Here is a 15,306-nt window from a genome sequence, read left to right as displayed (position 1 = left end):
GTATTCAAATGTCTGTGCTATTTACTCCATATATGTATGTATACGAAATATATTACCGCATTTCATAGCTCATGTATATACAATATATATTATTATATATATGTGTTACATAATCAATCTATGTTTCCTTTTTGAACAAAAAACAAAATTTTTAACTTTTTTGTTTTTTATTTTGATTATCTTAAAATATAGTTACAGAGTTGTTTAATTTTGAAAATTTAAGTAATTTTATCTAATCTAATTGTAAGTAATTTTATGAAAATTTCTATTTGTAAATAGGTGATTTATTCTTGGAATTAATCTTAGCTAGATTTTTTGTAAGTAATAAATATAAAATCACAGATGCATAAACATGATCCCAATAACAAGCATATATTAATAAAGATATAATAAAGCTAACAAAGGTGTGGTTATGGCACAAAGAGCTGTGTATCCGATCTTCTATGCTCGAAAACCCGGGTCAAAGTTCAAATCCGACCAGAAATACATTTTAACAAAAAATAAGATTATATATAAGAAGGTTAAGACAGTTACCCATAATGCTCTGCGATGTGCGCGATTGTGGGTTGACACGTTAGGTTATATAAGTTATTGTCAATAAAATAAGAAATAAAAATATTGGTAAATGGGGCAATATAAATAAATTAATAAAAAACCACTCCTCAACGTTTAAAGTCGACCAGACTGGCGAATAAATAAATTAGTTAATAAAATAGTGTTATATTTTTCCAATTTCAATTATCTATTTTTTTATAATGCAACTAACATCAATATAGCTGTGGGAAATACATATATAATATATAGGCTAATAGAATGAAAAAAGATGTATTCGATCGCCATCTTTTGACAGGCAGTGGTAAACAAGAGTATCTTGCCAATATATAAAATCTTTCTTTAATTTGATCGGAATAGGCATAAAACTGTATAGATCCCCTCTATATGTCTGCAGAAAAATTATAATAAAAAGGCGCACACACCGTAAATACATGTAGAGAGATGGATAAGGTTTTACAAAGGCTGAAGAGAGCGCCACAGAGAAGAAGAAAGCTAATGTGCATCTATATTATAATCGTCTATAATTTTACCAGTAAATAGACAAAGCATATTTTTGCCTATCTTTCCGTATCAATAATTATGACATTTTAGTTTACGAATCTCTCTGTGACATGGTGATTGAAAATATTGCAACAAATCGCGTTGTCGTATTGTTTCAAAATATCACTACACCAATTTCCAGCATGTCTGTGTCTTATAAAGACGATAAAATAACTATAATATTTCACTAATTGATAGATCGAAGGTAGTTGGTGCGTTTTCTAAAGAAAGCCATTCGTTTTACGGCGGAATCATCGCTGCGGCAAATTACAATGGCAATTTCTTCTATGTCGCACGCTTCGTGAATCCCGAGTGGGTGGAAACAGCTCTCGTTTCCCTTTTTCTGTGGGATTTCGTGCCGCGATGGTTGCACATCGCGATATACACTGGATAATTGTTCTGTAATATGGCAAATCTAGGAAAAGAGTTGACACGTAAGTAGGTATATCGCGCAACGTGTTGCACCTCGCGTACGTTTTATGTGCAAGAAGCTATATGGAAAAAATGTAGCATCTGTCTCTGACGATTTTGACGGATATACAATTAATAATCGCTAATTATCGATTTAATTGACTATCTAATCATTATTGTACATATTATAGAGAAATATTAGCTTCTCAAATGAAAGAGGTTGTAGCAAATAATATGAAAGATATGTATCGTATTTACTTCGACATGAAATTTTATGCGCTTTGAACACAACGTTCGAGAAGCGATGTAGATCAGCCTTTTCTCTCTGAAATTGAGCTAAACTGAATTTAAATGGAAAATTAATTGCCGGAGGAATGGGAAAGTTATTATATTTAACTAGGAATAAATTAACGAGTCTCATGTATGAGAGATTTTAATTGTCCGTTCGATTAATTTTAATCATTTTTTTCTTCATCATAATCTCCTAGAAACTTTTTAGACATTCTCTAAACATTTTAAAGAACGTTCTTTTTCATCTAATTCGGATGAGTCGTTAAAAGATGCCTGGGAAATTGTAATTACTAGCTCTATGTTCTCTGAGGTGATGTGTTCTCTAATAAAACTGCAAGATGAACGACACGTCACGTTTTAGCCTCCTTCTTTTCATTGTTATAAATCGCGAAATCGGTACCGCGATTTATTTCACAGGAGACATGCATACACAAGGTACATATTGCTATCTCTATGTAAGTATCCCAATGTAAGTTATAACGCGTGTTCCCGCGGTTTATCGTTTCATTCCCCGCGTTCTAACTTGAACGGGTTGTCTGTAGCTCGTTCGGTCTATCGCGAAATCCTTTCCACATCCTGGGCACAATTTCCCCGAGTGGAAAGTGCTTAGTCGTGTTCTCGTTTCTTCGCGTCTGGATTATTGTCAGTTAAATCTTCTAAGCACATTGGCGTATCTTTATGGCTCTTTAGTAATTATTATATTGAATATCAAAAAAATGTATACGTGTACGTAAAAGAGACTGCATCTTGTTTTAATACACGGTCTATTCAATGAATTTTATTCTAACAATTTACCATACCTATGTTTTGACATGATCTCCTGCTACAGTTTATACACACTTGTCGCATCGTTTTATTAGTTTTTATACCAACAGAAAAGAATTCTTTGGGTTGAAATCAGAGCCAGTTTTGGACATTTAGTTTCATTTCTTTGTTGCTATGAAACTTGACTCTACGTAAAGAGAAAATTTTTTAAACAAAGAAATTTGATAGTGCAAGGATCTGGATTATAAGGCGGATGTGATAAAACTTTCAGCCTAGTTTTTCTTCTTTTTTTCTTTTTTGGTTACTTTCGAACTAATCTATTTGTAGAAATTTAAACAATTTAATTTTTATTATATTGCTTGATCTGGGAGTAAATTTTATATGATTTTATACCCTCAGAAATTTTATTTAGAAATGTTATCACTGAACATTGTTCCCAGCGCATTTTTTGAGAAAACTTATCATTGTTGAATGAGTGCTTAAGGTTATATACATATATATTGAAATAATTATCAAACAACTATTTTACATTGATAATAGGAATTATAATTTTTATAGTTTTGAAAGTATCATACTTCTTATTTAGACATTTTTTCAACTATACAGTCGTTTAGTTTCTTTACTTATTGAATGATCTCGTATTTGTGTTTCTATTCTTATATATTAGCATTTTTTGATATATTTTTTATAACAACTTTCGAAGTAATATTATTTAAAAATAATACTTTTACAATTCCTACTTTTTACAAAAAATGGGAACAGTAGAAAGACTTCGTTAAAAAAAGAAAAATAAAATAACCGCTACGATGTTGTAACAATACCTACATTTCATTGCGTTGGCAGGCATCCTAAATGTTGTCGTTATGATCCACAATTGTACAGCTGTTGCAACACGTGTTTCTTGCACAAAACTATAATCATTTATTACCAATCGGCCTATGCGTTAGGTAGACGAAAGAAAGATACCGTGCACCATGATATTCGCGAGGAGAAGCATATTTCAACACATTTACACCGCGCTCGCGGTAATCTCCAATTTAATACCCGTAGACATTTTACCGGATACGATGAACGCGCAGGACAAAATGGCATGCTTGGATCGGCTCGAGTCTCTTGCATAAAATCTAGTAATTGCACGAGACACAGAAACGCAGCCGACGAGAAGAAAATGCGCTTTTACGAAATATATATTAATTTACATTATTGCAGTTATTATAATCTTATTATTGTGAAAGGTTATGAGATTTAAAAGAGAAGTGGCTTGCATGAAATTTTTACCCGGAGAAAGCGTACCTCTATAACTGCGCTAGCTGACAATTTATTTCTATATAGAGAGTATCCCGTTTTTCTATCATATTATGTATTTATTATTATTAAAACCAATTTGTCACTTTAAAAAATATATATTTTTCTAAATTTATATATAACATTAATTTGTCCAAATGTATGTACGTATGATATTTCTCGTAGAAATAACATACGGAGTCAAACTAAAATCTCACTGTTTCGTTTATATTCAAATGTTTTCTTCTTCGCATACGATTTCCATCGTTGGCAAAGTCAGTACAATAATATAAAGCGAGTTTACTTTCACTGGTGACCCGATGTCGCGATCAGGAAGACGAGTTGCATCAACGAATGATGATTGCCGCGGCGATATTTGTTCAGCTTTCGAAGCCTCGAGGAATACTCATTCTTTTTTAAGATTTTTCTCGTAAAAGATAAGAAGTTATAGAATGATCCATTTCTTTTATCAAAGGAGAATAAATTGTTTGACTTTTCATCAAATTATTAATATTAGAGTTATGAAAGAATTAATGAAGAACATTAATGTATTGTCGACATAAATAACTTTTTCAACATCTGTAACATATGTGTACGATTGTCTTTTGTAATTAAATGTAATTATTGACATTATAGTTTAATTATTTGGTAAAAAAAATTAAAACATATATTTAGATACTCATCTTCTTTAAAGTTAGTTATTTTAATGGCAAAGAGAGACGTGCAACGATGCATTCAAATAAATAAAACTTGTAACTCTTTTTCCAAAAAATTATTGTTTATGAAAACTTCAAATTTTAAAGATGATTGTTTTTTTGCAGGAGTCCATCGAATCGAAGGATTCTCTGCAAAGTCTCGCTGCGCCAACAAAAAAGGAGGTTGATCCGGATACTAAGGACCTAAAAGGAGAGGGAGAGAACAATTCGAAATCTGACAGCGATAGCAGCGATGACGATGACGATTATGATGATGATGAATTCCCTCCCGTACACATTAAGCTTCCTCTTCAGTTGGATCTTGACGACATTGCAGGCGTAAATATATATTAACAATTATATTGCACAAATAATTAGTCTTATTTTTTTCATACACGTGCATCACAATATATTAATACAATACATATATTAATAATAATTATCATATAATAAAAATTATATAATTTTATTGATATTATAGCATCTAGTTTTGGATAGATACTAACATTCGTTCTTTGAATTGCGATTGTGATCTTCTAGACGCTAATTCAGCAAGCTCGCAGCAGAGTTTCATGCGTGGTTGAACGACGACGGGCCGATGAGGTGATGGACGGAACCGGTGACAACGGTTTAGATAACAGTACCGATCCGCAGCGTTTCCAAAGACTGAGCGGCGAACGGGTTGCCATCCTTTGTGAATCAGGCAGTCCGAATCAAGAGTAAGTAACAACAGAGAAGAATGCATGACCAGGGTGCTAAATGAATAAATGAATGACATTAAGTTGCCGAAACAATAATATAATTCGTCGCAAAATTGACAGCTGGATAGAATAATTTATATTGCAAAAAAGGATTTTCACGATTATTGAATAAAAAAAAGCATTAAACCAGTAACAACCCAGACAACAAAACGTCTAAAATCGGGACATAAGACGTCTTAAAGGAGTTTAAGATGTATTTTAGACATCATAATAAAAATGTCTTTAAGATGTCAATAAGATATCTTTAAGACGTCTTATGTCCCGTTTTTAGACGTGATGTTGTTTGTGAAGGAATTGAATATTTGTACACGTATTACAGAATGTAAATAATAGAGTACAGTGTGATATAACGTCTTTATTATTATTTTATTATAGACAACAGGAGCAGGAAATGCTTACTCCAATTATTGTGCCTCTTGGTACCGTGCAAATTCCCCTCCAATCCCAGGAACCGAATCCGGGCTATCATCAGTATCAGTTACACACTCAGTATCAAGTTCCCGATATGCAGCAATTGCCACTCAGCGACCCACGAGGATTGAATCACATCCCGCCGGGTGTACTTCCATCTGAGCTCCGTAATCTTCCCCAACTAACTATGGAAATGAGACCGCCTCGAATGGGCCCGCAGACGCCCGTGATGGGATCTCAGAACAATCCGATGGGACCACAGGTGGGTCTTGTCCGTTAAAAGCGATGCAAATAAATTTGTGCGTCATCGTAGATAAAGAATTCATCTGTTAATAATACTGTTCAACAAAAAAAAACACCGGGACGAAACTAGTTGTTTCTTATAGTTTTTTGGATGTTGAACACGAATTTGTCTTCAAAATTGCTTCATCACGTCACAATTTTAAGAGACATGCAATCAAAGTTGCAAAATAGAGCTATATTTTCACGAATTTTGTCATATCACGAATCATGTCATAGCTACAATATGCGTCGTGCTAAAGAAGTTTCCTTGCCACCAAAATAAAGTATATTGTTAAAATTTTCAACCTTCAATAGGAATTTTCAATGTTAGTTATGATTCATAAGATATCCATAGTTGAATATGGGGTATTGCAGAGGTTAACTGTGATTTACTTAGGTTGATGAGTTACAAACAGTTTTATGTTATGTTTATTTATTCTTAAAAGTCTTTTAAGTCACTAAATATAAAATCAATGTCAAAATTGTCAAATTCAAAATAGTACTCAATATGGGGGATGTAAAAACTAAAAAAATTATTTTTACAAATCCGCCATATTGAGTTCACCATTTTGACAATTTTGACATTAGATTCGTATTTAGTGACCTAAAAGATCTTTAAGAATAAATAAACATAATTTAAAACTGTTTGTAACTCGTTCACTTATATTTAGTCAGCTATAACTTCTGCAATACGTCATAGTCAACTATGGATATCTCATAAATCATAACCGACATCGAAAATTTCTATTAAGAATTGAAAGTCAATAATATATTTTATTTTAAAATTAAGACAGATTTGTGTTCAGCGTCCAAAAAACTATAAGGAACTAGTCTCGTTCCGGTGTTCGAAAAAAGTCATTTTTTGTTGAACAGTGTAATTGATTTGACGCAATGATTAATTATTCCATTCCGATGACGCAGATCGAGCTGCGTCAGATCCCTATTGAACTGCGTCATTTCCCGATGGACCCGTTGAGAGGAATGCGACCAATGGCTCCGGAGCCTCGTCAGGAACCGCAGATCTCGGTGATGTATCAGCAGCAGGCCGAGCAAATTCCCAATACTTACAATCAGGAACAGGGTCCGGTTATGATGCCCCCGCCTCCCCCGCAACCAGAGGCGCAGGTTCAAGATCACAGGATACATCAATCGCCCGTGATAATCCCGCAGACCGAACAGAGACCACCCGCCCCTCCTCAAGTCGCGCCTGAGAAACCACGTTCACCTTTCCAGGGCATTCCCATCGAGATTAGAAGAATAATTCAGCAGGTACCGTTGGAGATCAAGAATATCATTCAGCACATCACTGGCGAAGCCAGACCGTTCCCGGTCCAAGTGCCAGACGGAGCTCGTCGCGAGGTAAGTTTGTTTGTTTGTTTTACGTCAAATTGTAAAATAGTAATTTGAAAGAACGTGCAAAATATAACTTTACATAATTTAGTATATAAGAAAGCCAACTAATCGAGCATTATTAGATGATATAACAGTCAGGAACTCAGGATACATATGTATCAATAAACTCGATAAAATTATTAAGACGCAAAAAGATAAAAATGAACATCCATATACGTCAAATGTAGTCTATAAGATCAATTGTAAAGATTGCAACGCTTCTTATGTGGGCCAAACGAAGAGATAATTGCAGATTAGAATGAAAGAACACGTTAACAACATAAAGTTAGATTCGACAAGATATTCGGTAATTTCTGATCACATATCAAATGAACATCATTCTTTTGATTGGGACAACGTTAAAATTTTAGACAGTGAAACTAATTATCATAAAAGACTTATTTCCGAGATGTTACACATTAAGGAACAAAAATGGATTAAACCTAAATAGAGATACCGAGTTGCTTAGCGAATCTTATTTTGATATATTGGAAAAACTAGCAAACATGTAATAATAAAAAAAAACACACAAGAAAAACAGTTCGTTAAAATCCTAAACACACTTAAACTATATAAACACACATAATTACAAAATGAGTACATTTGGAAATGAGAGGTCATGTTACGTTGGTACGGTCTAGTTGGAAAGCGACAAACATTACAAGTAAGCGCACAGATCACTTTAGACCAATTTTTATATTTTGACACATTATTAATTTATTATATCTCACTACTCATAGTGCGTTATGACAACAATAATTTCTCGCATACTAACGATGAAATCTATGGGATCGGCCAAACATTTCAATAGAGCGATCAATTCGTAAGAAATATACTGACGTTTTGTAATTTGACTTAACACGACATGCACTAATTCGGCGATAAAATTGCGACTGACAATCACTTATGATCATCTACTTTTAATTCCTATACTGAAGAAGACCGCGTGCGGTCGAAACGTTTGTACTGTATTATCTTATATAGAATAAATACTTAGTTTATATCATCTAATAATGCTCGATTAGTTGGCCTTCTTATATACTAAATTTTGTTTTAATCAATAGACGAACGAATAGATGTTTTTAATATAACTTTACATATGTCTTACGTAATGTATATCTTCATATAAGTTATTTAAGAATTTCGATATAAAATCTTCACAGTAAATTTTCTCGAGAAAGGAGGATGTCCAAAAAGTGTGATTTTTTTACCTCGAGAGTAAAGTAAAATTCGAGTTGTTTTAGGTCTCATACATCTAGAATAATGTTAAAATCATAGTGGTTTTTCCTGGAAATGCAGAGAACATTTAAATATCATCATATGTATAGAGAAAATCACGTAAATTAATATTTCATAAATCGAGATTTCTTGACGTTTCAGCTGAATATTTTTGTAAATATTTTAGTAATACCAAGTTTCTAAGATTATTTAGAACGATTTTAATGTCAGTCAATTATAAATTGAATAATATATATACAGGATGTCTCTGAACTCCGACCCGGGCTCTTTATCTTGGAAATGACTTGAAATATAAAAAATATTCAAAAATATATAAAATTTTTTATATAAAAAATATTTCAAACAAAAGTTGTAGGGTTTCGAGGGGGACATAAGATCGTACCATTAATTTGACCTTGAACAATTATTTGAAGGTCACGTAAAAGTCATCTTCAATTTCTTGAATGGAATTACTAATTTTTCATAGCATATTCTTGTAGGTTATTTCAAAAGCTTTACAAAATCCTATATTAAAATATGTTTTCATGGAGTTTTTTTTGAGTTATAAAGGTTTAAAATGAACAATTTTTTGACGTAAAATGTAAACTATCTTGTAAAATATTCAATTTTCAGTACTTTTTTTGCATGCACTAATCAACTGGTATAAAAAACAGATAATTGTTTTAAAAAAATATGAAATATTCAACATGCAGCTGCATATTTTTTATAAGCAGTTATGTTTTTTTTTACACCAACTGATTGGTTTCATTATTCCGTGCAAAACAGTATTAAGATATGATTATCAAAAACTGAATATTTTGCAAGATATTTTACATTTTGTCAAAAAATTGTTAATTTCAAACCTTTATAATTAAAAAAATACTCCATAGAAAAATACTTTATTATAGACTTTTGTAAAGCTCTTAAGATAGTCTATAAGAATATGTAATAAAAAATAGGTAATCCCATTTAAAAAATTGAAGGTGACCTTCAAATAACTATTCAAGGTCAAATCAATGGTACGATCTTATGTCTCTCTCGAAACCTTACAACTTGTGTTTGAAACAATTTTTTGTATATCTCAAATTGTTTCCAAGATAAACAGCCCAGATCGAACTTTAGAGACATCCTGTATATATATTATTCAATTTATGATTAACTGACATTAAAACCGTTCTAAATATTCTTAGAAACTTGGTATTACTAAAATTTACCAAAATATTTGGCTGAAACATCAAGAAATCTTGATTTCTTGATTTATTGTGAAATATTGATTTACGTGATTTTCTTTAAACATAAAAATATTTAAATGTTTCCTGCATTTCCAGGAAAACCCACTATGGTTTTTACATTATTTTAAATGTATGAGACCTAAAACAACTCGAATTTTACTTTACACTCGAGGTCAAAAAATCGTAGTTTTTGGACATCCTTCTTTATGTGTGACAAACATATTCGTATTTATTATCTATGTAAACATACGTTGTAACGCTAACAGGAACTCAAGCCATTCCCGGAAAACGCGAGACCAATACCATTAGGACCGTTCCCACTTCCGGTGGAAGTGAGAAATTTGATCGAGCATGGAAATATTGAAGGTCGCCAACGCCCGGACGGCGGTGAAGAGCAACAGGAAGCAAAACCTTTCCCAGGCCCAGACGATGAGGGCGATGAAATCGAGCGAAACTTCCCCGTACCTGTGGAGATTCGCAATATAATCCACCAGGTAAAGTAATAAACAACGGTCCATTATACATATAAGTATTTTAATTTTTTATTTTTAACGAACTGCATATAATAGCGGATTCTTTGACGTATTTAATACAATATTCTACATATATGATTTTAATAATTTAAATATTATCTATATATATAAGCACCGTCTGTCTGTCTGTATGTATGTATGTATGTACGCGAACTACTTCCGCATTTGTGGACCGATTTTCGTGAAACTGGTACCAAAATGTTGCAAATTTTTCGGGGGTGGCTGCTGTGGGTTTTTTTTTTAAATTTTTTAATTTTTATTTTTTTTTCTCAGAGGAGGATATGTTTTCGCGAAAAAAATCTTTTTTTGCAATATTTCTGAACACATGGTATCAAAATGTTGCAAATTTTTTGGAGATAGCGACGATGCGGTTTTTTCAAGTGTTACACCTCCACCCACGCACCCACCCACGCATTCACCCACACACATGCGCATTTATGGGCCAATTTTCACGAAATTAGTACCAAAATGTTGCAAATTTTTCTGAGAAACCTCTTGGTACGAGATTACAAAGTTCCATATATAAATTAATCTCAAAACTTACATATGGAGAAATAGGCGTGGAAAATATAGGTCCGAAAAGTCGCTGAAGCGACGAAAAATTCAATTCCGAATAATTAATTTTTCAATATAAAAAAACTGATAATCTCGGCTCGAATTATTGTGTTACAATAAAAATAAAATCTCGACGGCAATCGGAGCCTGTGCGGATGACATGCACAAATTAATAAATTAAAATGAGATCTCAAATCAAACTCATTTATTAAATTCTAAACGTTTCGACCCACTTCGGGTATTCTTCAGTAGCTGCAAAATACAAAGAAACAAAAATAAAAGATAATCGGTATAATCAGAAAATTATAAAACTCGTATACATACAATCCGCAAATAAATTAAATATCATTCTCCTCCCTATTCAAACCGTCCGGCCGTCGGAGTGTCTCCCTAACGGTGACCATCGTCAGGAAGGAAGCAGAGCAGTGACTCCCTTACTAACACTAATCAACATAGGATAAATTAAACGTAGAAATACACAAGAATTATAAAGTAAAAACCGGGAAGAACACTCACCCCGACAGCAAAAACAGAGAGAAGACGATGTTACACGTGACACATCACTCTAACGACTGTGCGGTATTCTACTTCGACACAGTCGATACATATATACGCAAAAAACAAATATAAAAATAAAATATGAAAATAAAAATAAAAACAACTAAAATTTATCAGCACTCATGTCAAAGGTCTAACATAGAATCCGGTTATGTATAATCACAAAGCAATTAATTTTTCGTAATTTTTCGTGCTTTGGCTCTGTTGGCCGATTTAGGAAACATCATATTGATATTATTATTAATCATACCAAATTATCGTACTAGTAATTTTCCTATATATTTTAAATTGATAGAAATAATCAATTAAGAGGGAACAATTTCTGAAATAATAGGTCGTAGAGGGTCGCGCTTTTCCGACTTCAAGATTCGCATTAAGACCAATCGAATCCTTGGAGATACCGGTAGAGGCACGTGCTGAGGTGACTGATGGCCAATCCACGGAGCAACAATCCGAGCAACGGCAACAAGAACAACATCACGAGGTACACATGATGATTCAGCAGGAGGAGCAGCAGCATCAGCAACATCAACAGGAACAACAACAGCAACCGCAACAACCACAGCAGCAACAACAACAACAACAGCAACCAATGCAGGAGGAGGACAGTGCCCGCCCGCATTGTAAGTAAAACTTTAATTTGGATTTGAATTTTTATATTGCTAGCTTTAATCCATTAATAAAAATATATTGATATTACATTATGATTATAATATTAAAAATGCGATGTAAAATATATATTAAAGAAAGAAAGGAAGATAACTAAAATTTATATACAGGATGTTTCAAGAAGAATAGTAAATATTGAGAAGTTATAGTATCTTGATTCCGAATTAAAAAAGTTCATAAAAACATGTGTACAATACCCAACTGCGACGTCATTCAACGTCAAAATGACGTAACGCTTGCCTGGGTATTCAATGAATGCGAAGATACAGTTTAGAAAACTGTACTAAACTATTATAACATATAATTATGAGGTAAACCCATAAAAATTATTGATATAATAATAGTTCTTCAATAATATATTATTGTTATATCAGTAATTTTTTCGTATTCTTCTAAGTTTTTTTCATAAGGGTTAAACAACAAATTATTAATCCCCTTTTATGCTTTTAACAATTTCTTTATCACATTTTTAAAATCGCTCGTTCTCGGCTAAGAAGGATTCTAGCGAGCTCCGATTTACAGCATATGGAAGTTTTTGAGTGACAACAGCTTCTATTAAAATTTGGACCCGATCGGAATATATTAGTATTAAATGTTGAAATGTAGAATGACATATTAATAGTAAATATGAGGGGATTGGTTTTACGGAATTTTTTCCGCATTACTTGTTTATTGTTTGTATTTATTGACTGTTTGAACAATAGAACATATAAATAATTGACAAATAATTTATAGTTTGCAATAAAGGAGGACCGGCAAATAAGGCTAAATTCTGTCTCGCAATGGAACTTAAACTAACCTTAAAAAAGTCTTTCTTATGATCTAAGAAAGACGAAAATGACTGTCATTTATCCGAGAAAAGTAGTGGAAAAATTGTAGGAATAGCGCATTATAGGCAGTAGTTAAGCTTTAATGTTGGTTTGTACATAGAAACTAACAATTTTTCCTGTATTAACTTTAAAACATCGTATCTCCCTTGTAGAAATTGATCATTAGTATCGCCCGCAATTAATCACTTATTTCGAGTACTTAAAATACTGATACACAGTAATTTAAGTACTCGAAATAAGTGATTAAGTACTCAAAATAAGAAATAAATTGGCGTTACTAGTGATACATTTCTATAAGGGCTGTGTAACCAAAATAAAGTAATTTTTAATTTTTTAAATACTTTTTTACTTTTTTTAGATGAAAAAATGTTTTTATTTTTAAAAATTAATTTTTGTACTTTTATTAGTTTGTTCTTAAACATTATCCTCATTGTTTTCTTCAGACCTTGATGATGCTATGTCGCCGTAAAAAATATGAGAAAGAGAGTGTGCAGGTTTGTTTATGTCAAGTAAAAACCGGGCAAAACCAATGAACCAAACGATTGTTGCTACATGGGAGCAACATCCACGCTGTCCTACTTTGCAGCTGCAAAAATGAGCACTAAGTGCTTCGATTCCTTGTTTGTTTTTATCGACAAAAACATATACAAAGTAATTAACGGACATGGAGTGACGAGATCGTATACGCACTTTTAAAAAAATACTATCAAAGTCTAATAGTATTTTTTTTACCTGCACATTCTCTTTCTCATATTTTTTACGACGACATAGAATCATCAGGGTCCGAAGAAAACGATGAGAATAATGTTTAAAAACAAACTAATAAAAATTAATAAAAAATTGTTTTAAATCTAAAAAAAGTAAAAGTATTTAAAAAATAAAAAATTACTTCATTTTGGTTACACAGATACAATTTTTTAAAATTAATACAGGAAAAATTGTTAGTTTCTATGTGTAGTATAAACCAGCAACATTAAGCTTAACAGCTTAATGCGCTATTTCCACAACTTTCCCGCCACTTCTCGGATAAATGACGGTTATTTTCGTCTTTCTTAGATCTTAAGAAAGACTTTTTTAAGGTTAGTTTAGGTTCCATCGCGAGACAGAATTTGGCCTTATTTACCGTGGTCCTTCTTTGAAAATTCCATCGCCGATATCTCAATGCACTTTGTAACTTCTTGATGAAGTAATAGTAGGTACGTGTTGTTCTTCTGAAAGATTATTTTGTCGGTCTTTTATGAAAGCAGCACTATTTATTATACGAATGATTGATTCGTTTTTTATATTTAACTTTTCTTTGTACATATATAAATCTTTCATTCGTGTCTGAAAACCAAAATATAATCTGATTTAAAGAACCAGTTGCTCTATTGAGAATTGAACACATGTTTATAAACTTTTTTACTCATAGAATAATCAATACTACAGCCTCTCAAAATATTTACTACTCCTGTTGAAACACCTTGTATTACAATAATAAATTGACAATAAAAAATAAAAATTTAATTATTTACAGATGTGCAACCACGTTCTGTACGCTCTGTCCCAGACGAAGTCTTCCTTCATCGTCGTGAAAAACGCGTGCGTCGTTGCGCCTGCGACTGCGCGTGTTAAAAGATGAAGCCGATTGCACTTACGTGCGTGTATCAGACGGAGAATGAAGGTTTCAAGTCCGTCTTGTAAGATAAGATATTAAGAAGAAACGAGTTCTAAAAGCGCGTCATCGACGCATTTTGATCAAATAATTGCATTACGCTCTTATAATTAAAAAATAAAACAAACGTAAGGGGGAAAACAATTGCATATATATATTCTCGTTAATGCTGCGATCATCTTGTATCCAATTTTCCTGGTCCAAAGTATGTTATTATAATTTAAGGTTCGAATATTTTTTTTCAAGATTATTCTAGATTCTCCAAGACTTTCGATATTAATCGAAGTATCTTGAGTTATATTATATATTTGTCGTATATGAAAAAATAAAATATTATGCGAAGTTGATAATATTTTTACCGCGACAGATCAAAATTAATAATATAATAAAATGATATAGTCAACGATTATATAATCGAGAAATAAATATTTGATTTCAACGCGTAATTGTGATTTCAGAATATTTACTCTTCTTTATCTGCTAAGAATACGAGATAGAAAACCACATTTATAAACATTATATAATTGTTATATATTGAGATATATTTTATCAACTTGCGAGCAGTAAATTCAGACAATAAATAATAGTTTTCAAATTGATTTGATTGATTAATATTGTTATTATATTCTTTCATAGAGAGAGAAAAAGTAGGAAGATAGTTTAGTAATCT

The 15,306-nt window shown here is 32.2% G+C and overlaps 1 protein-coding gene across 1 annotated transcript in view; it reads left to right on the top strand.

Moving 5' to 3' along the window:
* LOC114939312 (uncharacterized) overlaps positions 1-14,978 on the top strand; it is a 39,999-nt gene extending 25,021 nt beyond the window's left edge. The window contains exons 3-9 of the mRNA XM_029313576.2: positions 4,668-4,880; positions 5,082-5,260; positions 5,678-5,975; positions 6,917-7,354; positions 10,104-10,331; positions 11,818-12,106; positions 14,499-14,978. Of these exons, the coding sequence (XP_029169409.1) occupies positions 4,668-4,880; positions 5,082-5,260; positions 5,678-5,975; positions 6,917-7,354; positions 10,104-10,331; positions 11,818-12,106; positions 14,499-14,596 (1,743 nt within the window). The 3' untranslated portion in view covers positions 14,597-14,978. The remainder of the gene's footprint in view (positions 1-4,667; positions 4,881-5,081; positions 5,261-5,677; positions 5,976-6,916; positions 7,355-10,103; positions 10,332-11,817; positions 12,107-14,498) is intronic.
* Positions 14,979-15,306: the final 328 nt, after the last annotated feature.

Source organism: Nylanderia fulva, unplaced genomic scaffold, assembly GCF_048542155.1.
Source record: "Nylanderia fulva isolate GAGA-0341 unplaced genomic scaffold, ASM4854215v1 Scaffold112, whole genome shotgun sequence".
NCBI classification, from domain to species: domain Eukaryota; kingdom Metazoa; phylum Arthropoda; class Insecta; order Hymenoptera; family Formicidae; genus Nylanderia; species Nylanderia fulva.
Note: the sequence above shows the minus strand (reverse complement) of the source record. Positions and strands in the feature narration are given on the sequence as shown.